General features: G+C 49.2%; 2 protein-coding genes across 2 annotated transcripts; both read left to right on the forward strand.

Annotated features, from left to right (window-relative positions):
* The first annotated feature begins 1,882 nt into the window (after positions 1-1,882).
* On the forward strand, positions 1,883-2,899 carry LOC145968449 (uncharacterized). Its single transcript, XM_083093904.1, has one exon. The coding sequence runs from the start codon at positions 1,883-1,885 to the stop codon at positions 2,897-2,899; it is 1,017 nt and encodes a 338-aa protein (XP_082950030.1).
* Positions 2,900-4,662: 1,763 nt separating this feature from the next.
* Positions 4,663-9,827, forward strand: LOC145968450 (uncharacterized). Its single transcript, XM_083093905.1, has 2 exons — positions 4,663-5,126; positions 5,366-9,827. Exons 1-2 carry the CDS (start codon positions 4,663-4,665, stop codon positions 9,825-9,827), a joined length of 4,926 nt encoding a protein of 1,641 aa, XP_082950031.1.
* The last annotated feature ends 2,682 nt before the right edge of the window (positions 9,828-12,509 follow it).

A 12,509-nucleotide genomic window follows, 5' to 3' on the forward strand; every position in this document is an offset into this window, starting at 1 on the left:
CGAGCAAACCTCGAATACTTCCAGGAGGATCAACTGGACGAGCACGAGGAGATCTACCAAACAACGCTGGATTTCATGACAGAGTGGTTGGAGGAACTGGAACCCCCTGTGAGTCCGAACCGATCTATTCCGCCCGAACATTCATTTTCGCGATCAGAATCAGCTTTGTCATTAAGACATTTGCCGCCGATCAAATTGCCTCCGTTTTCAGGTAATTTCGCAGAATGGGAGAGTTTTCGAGATAGATTCACCGCGCTAATAATTGAAAATAAAGATCTTTCCGATTTCTCGCGAATGCATTTTCTCGCATCGAGCTTGACCGGATCCGCTCGTGAAGTCATTTCTAGTATCTTCATTACAGCGGATAATTTTTCCGTCGCATGGAAAGCGCTCAAAGCTCGGTTCGAGAATAAGAAAAAACTTATCGATCTTCATATCGCTGCATTATATAACTTGCCTCCCATGTCGCGGGAATCGGCCGTCGACTTACATTCGCTGCGCGATACGGCCGACAAATCCATTTCGGCGCTGAAATGTCTTGGGCGATCAACGGAAGAAATTCTTAGCGATATTCTCGTTTATTTCATCGTTCAAAAACTTGATCCACTCGCCGAGCCTAGAAGATAAAATGCTGTACGGAATCATCTCCTCTCTCATTTGACGATCTTAGCACTTTCATCTCGTCGCGCGCTATCGCACTTGATGAATTAGCTCCGCTTAATTCAAAACCGACTAGAAGCGTTAAGGTTAATAACGCGACAACCTCCGACAATTCAGCACCGAATTGTCCATTATGTAAGAAGCAACATTATTTTAGTAAATGCGCACAATTTTTGAATAAAAGTCCGAGTCAACGGCGCGAACTGGTAAAACAATCAAAAAGATGTTTTAATTGTCTAAGCCTTAAACATTCCGTTCAAGAATGCACTAGTCGATTCTCCTGCAGAACCTGCCAACAACGACATCATTCTTCGTTGCACCTTGACTCGAGCTCTTCTTCTGACGTTAACTATAATGTTTCTAGCGCAAACAACGTCTCTAGCGTTAATAACGCTACCGCAAACGAGACTGTCGATCCACCTGCGAATATCGCGACTCCGTCGCATGCCGTCACCCTGTCATCCGTCTCCGGAACAGCGGTTCCGTCGCCGGTTCTGCTCGCGATCGCAAAATTAATTATCGAATCGCCTGCCGGACGTAAACTAACCGTCAGAGCCCTGCTAGATCAAGGCTCCGAAGTCACTTTTATTACAGAAAATATCGCGCAAATTTTGCGATTGCGCCGAACGCGAACGCTCACGACAATTTCCGCAGTAGGATGTTCGAACGCCGGTACATGTCGTCACACGGCTTTCATCAAAATTTCTCCGCGAGATCAGTCCGGACCGATTTTCACGACGGTCGCCTTCATTCTGCCCTCGCTAACTAATTACAATCCTCGCCGAGCGCAGAGTGTTTACGAGTGGAGACACATAAGCGACCTCCGCCTCGCCAATGATGATCCGACCGGATCGGAACCAATCGAGCTCATTATTGGAGCGGACTTGTATAGCCGCATAATTTTGAACGGTATTCGCAAAGGGCCTGCCGGGCAACCAATTGCGCAAAATTCCCATTTGGGATGGCTTATTTCCGGACCCGTATCCGCAAAAAATTCGCCGCATCATGCGGTCAACGTGAGCATTGCTCATTAGAAACCGAGATTCGAAAATTCTGGGAAGTAGAAGAACTTCCGTCAAAACCAATTTTGTCCCCGGACGAACAAAAGTGTGAGGAACATTTTCAGTCGACTCACTCGCGCGCTCCCGACGGGAGATATACCGTCCGTCTTCCTTTCAAAAGCGGACCTCCCATTGAAATAGGCGAGTCGCGCTCAATCGCTATGCACCGACTTGCCGCGCTCAATCGGCGGCTCAGTTTAAAACCAGATTTAAAAAGAGAATATTTGCAATTTCTCCTCGAATATGAAGCTCTCGGACATATGAGGCGAGTCGCGCCTCCCGCGTCATCGGATACGCAGATTGTATACATACCGCATCACGCCGTCATTCGCGAGTCAAGCTCGACAACAAAGTTACGCGTTGTTTTTAACGCATCAAGCGTCACGACAAATAACACGTCTCTCAACTCGCACTTGCTTGCCGGACCTAAATTGCAAACCGATTTAATAGCGGTCTTACTGAGATGGCGTCAACATAAATATGTCTATACCGCCGATATTGCTAAAATGTATCGACAAATATTAGTCGATCCACGCGATCGCGATTATCAGCGCATTTTATGGTATGATAACGAGTTCGAGGAAATACGGGATTATCAGTTATTAACCGTCACATACGGTACTGCCTCCGCGCCCTTTTTAGCCCTCCGAATCTTAAAACAATTAGTGCACGACGACGGTGATGCATGTCCGCTCGCGGCTCCAATTTTGAGGGATAACATTTATGTCGACGACGTCCTTTTCGGAGCGGAAGATATTCCATTGTTGCGTCGCTCACGAGAGCAGGTCTGCCGTCTCCTCGCCAATGGTGGATTCACTCTCCGAAAATGGGCGAGTAACAGATCGGAATTACTAAGCGATATTCCTTCAGATAATCACGGTCTCGCCTGCGACAAAATGTTACAGTTCGACGATAGCTTAAGCATTCTTGGCATATCTTGGAATCCCGCACTTGATTCATTTCAATTTCGAGTTTCGTTGTCGGAATCACTGCCTCGTACGAAACGCACAATCCTCTCAGCGATCGCGAAATTATTCGATCCCTTAGAATGGGTCACCCCGGTAACAGTCACAGCCAAAATTTGTATGCAAAATTTATGGCATTTGAAGCTGACGTGGGATGATGTCATTCCCTCTTCGATTATTCATCGATGGGAAACAATATATAGCAACCTCTAGCATTTAAACGGATTACAAATTCCGCGATGGACAGGCCGCGGCTCCGATACCGTTCAGTGTGAACTCCACGGTTTCGCCGATGCTTCCACTGTTGCGTACGCCGCTGTCGTTTACATCCGCATGCTTTCCTTATCCGACGAAATTACTATTCGCTTACTGACCGCAAAATCAAAGGTTGCGCCGCTCAAAACGATGAGCGTCCCTCGTCTCGAACTTTCTGCCGCAGCTCTTTTAGCACGCCTTATCGGGTACGTTCGAGAATCTCTAAGCCTAAAATCAATCACGTCATACTGTTGGACGGATTCCACTGTCATGCTGGCGTGGCTAAACTCGCATCCATCGCGATGGAAAACGTTTATTGCAAATCGCGTTGCCGATATTCAGACTCGAATTCCCGATGCTAAATGGTGCTACGTTTCAACTCACGACAACCCGGCCGACTGTGCTTCAAGAGGATTTATCGGTAATGAGTTAAAGTCATTTTCATTATGGTGGCAGGGACCGCCATAATGAAGTGCAGCCATGGCTGCACTTTAATAAAACTAAATGGCCTGCACAAAATCTTTCGCTCGACATTCACATTAACGACGAAGCTAAACAGCCCGCCGTCCATCTCACTCAATCCAATGAGCCGTGGGATCTCGCGCTTAGATTTTCTAGTTGGCCTAAATTAATAAGAGTGACCGCTTACATAATTCGATTTATAAATAAATGCCGACAAAGAGACCGTCCTTCGGACGATCTCTCGATAAATCCTTTAGCTCTTACAGCAAACGAATGTAAACTAGCGGAATTATTTTGGATTCGAGCGATTCAAACTGAAAATTTCTCAGCCGAATATTCTAATTTAAAAAAGGGTCAACCTTTGTTGCCAAAAACCGCTATCGCTTCGCTAAGTCCATTCTTGGACAAAGAAGATATCATTCGCGTGGGCGGACGCCTTTCCAACGCTCCGCTCTCATTCGAAAATAAGCATCCCGTACTTTTAGCCGCTCATCCGGTCGTATCTTTGATCGGCCGGCACGCACATATAAAATCATGTGTTCGAAACGCATCGAGCATTAAAAAAAAAAAATTTAAATTAATTAAGACTCGTAATTGTGCTCGACAAAAAGGAGAGTCGAGGGCCCGACCGTTCGTTCGGCGCCCCTGGCAGCCGATAACGAGATATCTCTTTGTCCGCGGAAATCTAAAAACAGCGCTCGTCCTTCTCGAAAGATCTAATAACAACAAAGTATATTAGATCGTTAAATTTTAAACGTTATCTCAGCAACCGTCGAGTGCTTGAAAAATCTGGATCTTTCGAGAAGGGCTCAAGTATAAATTGACGCGATCAGAGAGCGCTGGGCCTTTTGTCGAAAAGTCTCCGATGCGCTCATTTCGTTATCGAATATTTAAAAACGCTCTTTCCGTCGCTCGCGGAATATAGTGATTCTCGCCGTTGCTTGCGGATTCAAAAATTTTGCTCGAAATTTTCGATCTTTCTTTCGCTGCTAATTAAAAGACTGTAAATATATTAAGATTGTGTATTTGTAGATTAGAATAAAGACTTTGTACATAGACATATATATCTATCGGGACTTATCGTTCTCTTTCTCTCGGGCCGCGCTCACTTCCCGGTCTATTCTCGCGCTCTCTCAAACATTTGCTGGTCCTTCGAGCCGGATCGCTTGTCCGGTGCCGTGCAGTGAAGTGAGTGACCGTGCCCTTTCAGTGACCTTCCGTGCTATTCCGGACAGTGTCTGCCAAAGAAGAGAGGAATCATGAGTCGTAAAGCTGAATTACTAATTACCGCCGCAACCGATCTCTACGGCAAAATCGCCCGCACTCATGATAATCTAATGAAGCTGGGCGCTGCCAAAATCACGGTGGGCGCCGTGGGGGCGCGCTTGCAGTCCTTGGAAAAGTATTGGTCCAAATTCGACACACACAACGACGAGCTCCTGAACTACTTAGACCAAATCGCAGATTCGGAGTACTTAAGGCTCGACATACCTGCTCTGGCTGAGGAGGCCTACCTCAGTAATAAAGGTATGCTGCTAGACCTTCTACGTAGCCTCAAGGCCGAAGAAAAGGAAGCTGCTACGAAGGCGCGAGAGACGTCATCTCAGGCTCCTCGCACTACTCTTCCATACAGCTGCCACCGTTTTCTGGGCTCTACCAGGACTGGCCCTCCTTCCGGGACCTCTTCAACTCCATCATCGGCCAAGACACCGCTATCTCCCAGGTAGAAAAGCTGCACTACCTGAGGACGTGCCTGAAGGGAGAAGCAGCTTTATTGGTAGGAGATCTACCAGTCACCGGCGAGAACTTCACCCGAGCCTGGACAGAGCTAACTCATCAATAAGAGAACAAACGGCTCCTGGTTCGTTCGTATCTCTCTCGCTTCTCGTCGCTTCCGGTCCTGAAGGGTGAGTCCGCTTCTGAATTGCGCAAATTATTGCACGGCGTTATCAATACGGTCAGCTCACTCGAGAGCATTGGTCGACCGATTACAAGCAGCGAGGACTATTTCGTCTACTCGGTGACTGAAAAACTCGATCCCCGATCGCGGCGTGAATGGGAGCATTCGGTCAAGGGTACGACGGAGCCGCCGTCATACTCCACGTTGAGATCGTTTCTTGAAGAAAGATTGCAAACTCTCGAGGCCCTTCAGCCCTCGAAGGCTACGCCGGAGCCCGCTTCTTCCAAATCGAGCGCTTGTTCCAATCGATCCGCGCGCGTACAACACGCGCGAAAATCAGAGTATAGGCGTGGTCGTTGTTCCGTCTGCCAGCAAGATCACTACATAATGTTCTGCGACGGGTATAAGTCGAAAACCGCGGCCGAGAAGAAACAGCTGGTGGAAACTGCCAACTTGTGCTTGAACTGTCTTGGCAAGCACAAAGTCAGCGAATGTGCTTCGAAGAAGGCTTGCTCAGCTTGTGGCGAGAGGCACCACACTACACTGCACGACGCGTGCACCGCATCCGCGATCTTAAAGACGTCGCACACTACGCGTAATTCGCCGAACGTTCCCGTCGCCGTCTTGCTCGTGACCGCACGCGTTCGCGTAACGGATCGGTACGGAGTTACGCACGTCGCTCGCGCACTAGTGGACCAGGGCTCAGAGTCCTCGCTCATCTCCGAGGCATTGGTGCAGCGCCTGAGACTCGCTCGAACACCCACATCCGTCGCAGTGTTCGGAGTAGGCGGAAAGCAAACGGGGTGTGCCCGCGGCCGAGTAGCCCTCAATCTATCATCTTTAGGAGGTGGACCAACGGTGAGGGTCTCGGCACTAGTATTTCCTCGGCTGACAGTGTATGACGGCGGGATCAAGGCCGACTCAAATGCTTGGAAATATCTTGACGGACTGGACCTGGCGGACCCAGACTTCCTAACGGCAGACCCGGTGGACATTCTGTTGGGCGCGGACGTTTATGCAGCCATTCTTCAGGAAGGCGTTCGCAAGGGTGAACCTCATCAACCTGTGGCGCAGAAGACCTCATTGGGATGGATTCTCTCCGGCTGCGTCAGCTCTCCGACGGCATTGCGCCGCGCTATCGCTAACGCGTGCACCACCGAGGAAGATCTGTCGGTTCTCGTCCGTCAGTTCTGGCAGCAGGAGGAGCTTCCCGTCCAGGATTCGTCTCATAGCCTTGAGGATCGAAAGTGCGAAGAATTTTTTCGCCGAACATATACTCGTACTCCGGAAGGTCGATACATGGTTCGCCTTCCGATACTCGAGCCACTGCCGGATCTCGCAGCCACGCACCAATCCGCTCAGCGAGTCTTAGTGAGCATGGAAAAGAGGTTCGTTCGGGAGCCTCATCTACAAGACTTGTACAAAGACTTCATGAGGCAGTACGAGGATTTAGGACACATGAGCCTGGCTGACCCTCCGACGTCAAATCGCATCAGCTACTTGCCGCATCACGGCGTCATGCGCGAAGCTAGCTCCACAACCAAGCTGCGCGTCGTATTTAATGGCTCCTCAACCGTATCGTCCGGAACCTCTTTAAATCAACACCTCCTGGTGGGGCCAAACTTGCTGCCGCAGCTCGCCGACATTCTGGCAAAGTGGCGTCGTCATTGCTACGTCCTGGCAACGGATGTGGAAAAAATGTATCGTCAGATACTAATCCATCCTGAAGACCGCGACCTGCAAAGGATTTTATGGCGTTATAAGGAGGTCGACAAAGTTCGTGAGTATCAACTTAATACAGTTACTTACGGACTCGCGTGTGCTCCATTTTTAGCCATGCGCACTCTCCGCCAACTCGCGGATGATCTAGAGGAGCGATATCGCGGCGCTGCTATCATCCGCCGTGACGTCTACATGGACGACGTACTCACAGGCGCAGACACCAAGGAAGAAGCGTTGGCATTGCAACGGCAGCTAATTGATCTCTGCATGGCGGGCGGTTTCCCGCTACGGAAATGGTCAACGAATGATCCCACGCTCTTGGCTGACATCCCCGTCGAACATCGCATGAGGCAAGAAATTCGCGCGTGGCGGCCACATGAAACCCACGCGACGCTCGGACTTCAGTGGCATCCAGCCATTGATTGCTTCTCGTTTGCGACGAGGCACATATCCGTGACACGGATAACGAAGCGCTCCGCTCTCTCTCTAACGGCACGCCTCTTCGACCCGCTCGGATGGCTGGCTCCTGCGGTCGTGAGAGCCAAAATTGCTCTTCAACAGATCTGGCTCCAGGGCCTTGGATGGGACGACCCTCTCGACGACATCTTGGCCAGGACGTGGCACAACTATCAGACGGAACTCCCGCTGTTAGAGCAAATACGAATTCCCCGGTGGATGGGTTATCACACGGCGAACACCAAGATCGAGGTGCATGAATTTGCTGACGCCTCCGAGAGCGCATACGCCGCTGCAGTCTACCTACGAATAAAGAGCGAGAAGTCTTGGGATACGGCCTTGCTCGCTGCAAAAACGAAGGTTGCCCCAGTCAAACAGGTATCATTACCTCGCCTCGAGCTCTGTGCAGCGACACTCATGGTCAGGCTAGTCTCTCGCCTGCGAACTGTGCTCGAACTTCCACAGGCCCCCGTGCATCTCTGGTCGGATTCTACAGTGGCTCTTGGATGGATAAGGGGCCATCCTGCTAGATGGAAGACATACGTAGCCAACAGGGTAGCCGAAATCCAGGTTACCTGTCCAGACGCGCGATGGCACCATGTTCCCGGCCGGGAGAACCCTGCGGACTGCGCTTCCCGCGGTCTGTCACCAAGTCACCTTGTCGACCACCAACTCTGGTGGCAAGGCCCTTCGTGGCTCAAGGCGGATGCTCACTCTTGGCCAAAGGCCGCCGTTACGAATACCGAGGAGGCTCTACCAGAAGCACGAGTCAAGGTCCACGCAAGCGAAGTATCTGAGCCGCCCGTGAAAGAACCTGAGGAACTGCTGCGATTCTCCTCTCTTTACAGGCTGCTGCGCGTGACAGCTTGGTGTCGACGTTGGCTTCCCCGACGTAAAATCGAGAGCCAGTCAGCCACCGATCTTAATGCTGCCTATGGAGCAGCTCTATCCACGACCGAGCTCGATGCCACGCGACTGTTATGGATCCGGTTGGCGCAAGCCGGAAAATTTAAGCTGGAATTAACAGCTCTACGACAGAGTCGAAGCCTGCCAAAATCCAGTCCACTTATTCGTTTTACTCCTTTTGTAGATTCTGAAGGTCTACTCCGTGTGGGTGGACGCCTGAAGCATGCGCTGCTGGCCTATGATGAGCGACACCCCATCCTCCTGCCTAGCGACTCTCACCTTACACGACTCGTCATCGACGCCTGCCATCTCCGCTCACTTCACGGTGGGGTTCAGTTGACCTTGGGTCTGTTGCGGCAACGTTATTGGATTCTTCGAGGCCGCGCTATCGTCAAACAGCGAATCCACCAGTGCGTGACGTGCACGCGATGGCGGGCGGCGACTCCCCAACAGATCATGGGCAACCTTCCTCGAGAGCGGGTAACACCGGCGAGACCATTTCTTCATGCCGGGGTAGATTATGCCGGACCCATTCTTCTGCGGACAACCAAGGGGCGAGGTCATCGGACTAACAAGGCCTTTATCGCCATCTTTGTCTGTCTGGCTACGAGAGCCGTGCATCTGGAGGCCGTCTCAGACTACACCGCGGACGCCTTCCTAGCAGCGCTACGCCGATTCATCTCCCGGCGTGGTGTGTGCAGCACCATCCGCAGCGACTGCGGCACAAACTTCGTCGGGGCCGACGCTCAACTGAAAGCCCTCTTCACGGCGAGTAATCCGGAGCGACGTGCAATTGAGCAGCGGCTTGCGGCAGAGAGCATCCAGTGGAAATTCAATCCACCATCAGCACCCCACTTTGGCGGCATATGGGAAGCCGCCGTCAAATCGGTCAAACACCATCTGCGCCGGGTGTTGGGGGACGCGAAGCTAACATACGAGGAGATGAGTACTCTCCTCGCTCAGATTGAAGCATGTCTTAATTCCCGACCATTACAGGCTCTCTCAGACGATCCAGACGACCTCGCAGCCTTAACGCCAGGGCACTTTCTTGTGGGATCGGCGCTGACAGCTATCCCGGAGCCGTCTCTGGTGGATCAACCCTCCAATCGGCTAACCCGCTGGCGTCTCCTTCAGCAGATGCGAGACCATTTCTGGGATCGATGGGCAAAGGAATATCTGTATGGACTCATCCATCGTCCGAAGTGGTGGAAAAGGAGCGAGGACTACAAAATCGGACGACTGTGTCTCATCTGCAATGAGATTACTCCGCCGACGCGGTGGCCTTTGGCGCGCATCGTGCGAGTCCACCCAGGCGAGGATGGACAAACTCGCGTCGTAACCGTTCGGTCCGCTACCTCGGAGCTCACTCGACCGATTGCTAAGCTCGTCCTACTACCTCAACGCGACAACGACCTTGTAGAAGGGTCGTCGTCTCAATAGCGACCAAATTATTCTAATGTTTTTTTTCTCTCTTCTCTTCTTTCTTTTGTTAATTTTTTTGTTAATCACTGTAAACAATCATCTGTCCTTGTCTAGCTTCGATTTATTAGCAACCGTCACCATAACTAACGGCATATCTCTCCGCCTCGATTCTCGACCGCCAGCAGGAGCATACCGCGCATCCACTGCTAAAGTTGCCTAATTTCGCCAAACGCTTTCGGCGAGGAGGGCGGGATGTTCGAAACGCATCGAGCATTAAAAAAAAAAATTTAAATTAATTAAGACTCGTAATTGTGCTCGACAAAAAGGAGAGTCGAGGGCCCGACCGTTCGTTCGGCGCCCCTGGCAGCCGATAACGAGATATCTCTTTGTCCGCGCAAATCTAAAAACAGCGCTCGTCCTTCTCGAAAGATCTAATAACAACAAAGTATATTAGATCGTTAAATTTTAAACGTTATCTCAGCAACCGTCGAGTGCTTGAAAAATCTGGATCTTTCGAGAAGGGCTCAAGTATAAATTGACGCGATCAGAGAGCGCTGGGCCTTTTGTCGAAAAGTCTCCGATGCGCTCATTTCGTTATCGAATATTTAAAAACGCTCTTTCCGTCGCTCGCGGAATATAGTGATTCTCGCCGTTGCTTGCGGATTCAAAAATTTTGCTCGAAATTTTCGATCTTTTTTTCGCTGCTAATTAAAAGACTGTAAATATATTAAGATTGTGTATTTGTAGATTAGAATAAAGACTTTGTACATAGACATATACAGGGCGATCCTGAAAAACGATCCGTCTATAAAATGACATATTCCTGACACCATTCTAAGACAATTTTTCCTTTACCAAAATTTGATTTGAAGCGTAGTTTTTGAATTATGAGCAAAAATAGTTAGTAAATCACGCGTCGGGTACAGAAGGCAGGCAGGAGCGGCGCGGCGTGCCGCGAGCGCGGGCGCAGCTGACCGCCCGACGGGTGATTATCACCGCATGAGTCGCTAACTATTTTATCTTATAACATAAAATTATGCTTTAAATAAAATTTTGGTAAAGAAGAAAATGTCTTAGAATTACGTCAGAAATACGTGTTGCTTAAAATAACGTTATTTTAATAATGAAAAGTTGTTCCGGATCGCCGGCCGTCCGACGTTGCAATCAGCTGATTGCTACACGCGATGTGTGTATGGCGGAGTGTGTGCGTAAGAGAGAGAGAGAAAGAGAGAGAAAGAGGGAGAGAGGGAGGGTAGGAGGGACAGACATTCATACACACGCACGCACTTTTTTTCTCGCTCTCTTTCTCTCTTTTACGCAACACTCATACACTCTCTCATTCAGTCTCTCACTCACACTCTCTCGATCACTCACTCACTCACTCACCTGCTTACTCACTTGCTCATTCACCTTGTAGCAGCGTAGCGAATCTTCATGCTATGTATTGTTGTATCTGCTGCACGGTTATGATTGCTAGAGATGCGCGACACATTGAAATTTTTTCGATTATTAGTCTCACACTCGATTGACACAATACAGATTACGCGATAACGAGTTTACTGTTTATTCACTCACTATTGATTTATCGATACCAAAAATTACTTTCAAAGAAACGCGAATGCAAACAGCACATGACTCGACGCGAAGCGACGGACCGCGGAGACTGCGCGACCACAAGAGTTATGTTGCCAGAAACGCGACACGCGACATCTAACAAACGACTTGCGCGTGGCGCGTGATTGACGCGAGATAAGACGAACGATCGGCTAAAACCTTCGCATTGCGAATGCGGTAGAAAACATGAAACGTATAATGACATACTTAAAAAATTAATTATTTATTATAATAATTATTTATTATAAATAATTAATTTCTTAAGTATGTCATTATACGTTTCATGTTTTCTACCGCATTCGCAATGCGAAGGTTTTAGCCGATCGTTCGTCTTATCTCGCGTCAATCACGCGCCACGCGCAAGTCGTTTGTTAGATGTCGCGTGTCGCGTTTCTGGCAACATAACTCTTGTGGTCGCGCAGTCTCCGCGGTCCGTCGCTTCGCGTCGAGTCATGTGCTGTTTGCATTCGCGTTTCTTTGAAAGTAATTTTTGGTATCGATAAATCAATAGTGAGTGAATAAACAGTAAACTCGTTATCGCGTAATCTGTATTGTGTCAATCGAGTGTGAGACTAATAATCGAAAAAATTTCAATGTGTCGCGCATCTCTAGCAATCATAACCGTGCAGCAGATACAACAATACATAGCATGAAGATTCGCTACGCTGCTACAAGGTGAATGAGCAAGTGAGTAAGCAGGTGAGTGAGTGAGTGAGTGATCGAGAGAGTGTGAGTGAGAGACTGAATGAGAGGGTGTATGAGTGTTGCGTAAAAGAGAGAAAGAGAGCGAGAAAAAAAGTGCGTGCGTGTGTATGAATGTCTGTCCCTCCTACCCTCCCTCTCTCCCTCTTTCTCTCTCTTTCTCTCTCTCTCTCTTACGCACACACTCCGCCATACACACATCGCGTGTAGCAATCAGCTGATTGCAACGTCGGACGGCCGGCGATCCGGAACAACTTTTCATTATTAAAATAACGTTATTTTAAGCAACACGTATTTCTGACGTAATTCTAAGACATTTTCTTCTTTACCAAAATTTTATTTAAAGCATAATTTTATGTTATAAGATAAAATAGTTAGCGACTC

This window comes from Camponotus vicinus, unplaced genomic scaffold (assembly GCF_025532165.1).
Source record: "Camponotus vicinus isolate PSW18456_S1 unplaced genomic scaffold, iyCamVici1.0 SCAF_3, whole genome shotgun sequence".
Classification (NCBI taxonomy): Eukaryota; Metazoa; Arthropoda; class Insecta; order Hymenoptera; family Formicidae; genus Camponotus; species Camponotus vicinus.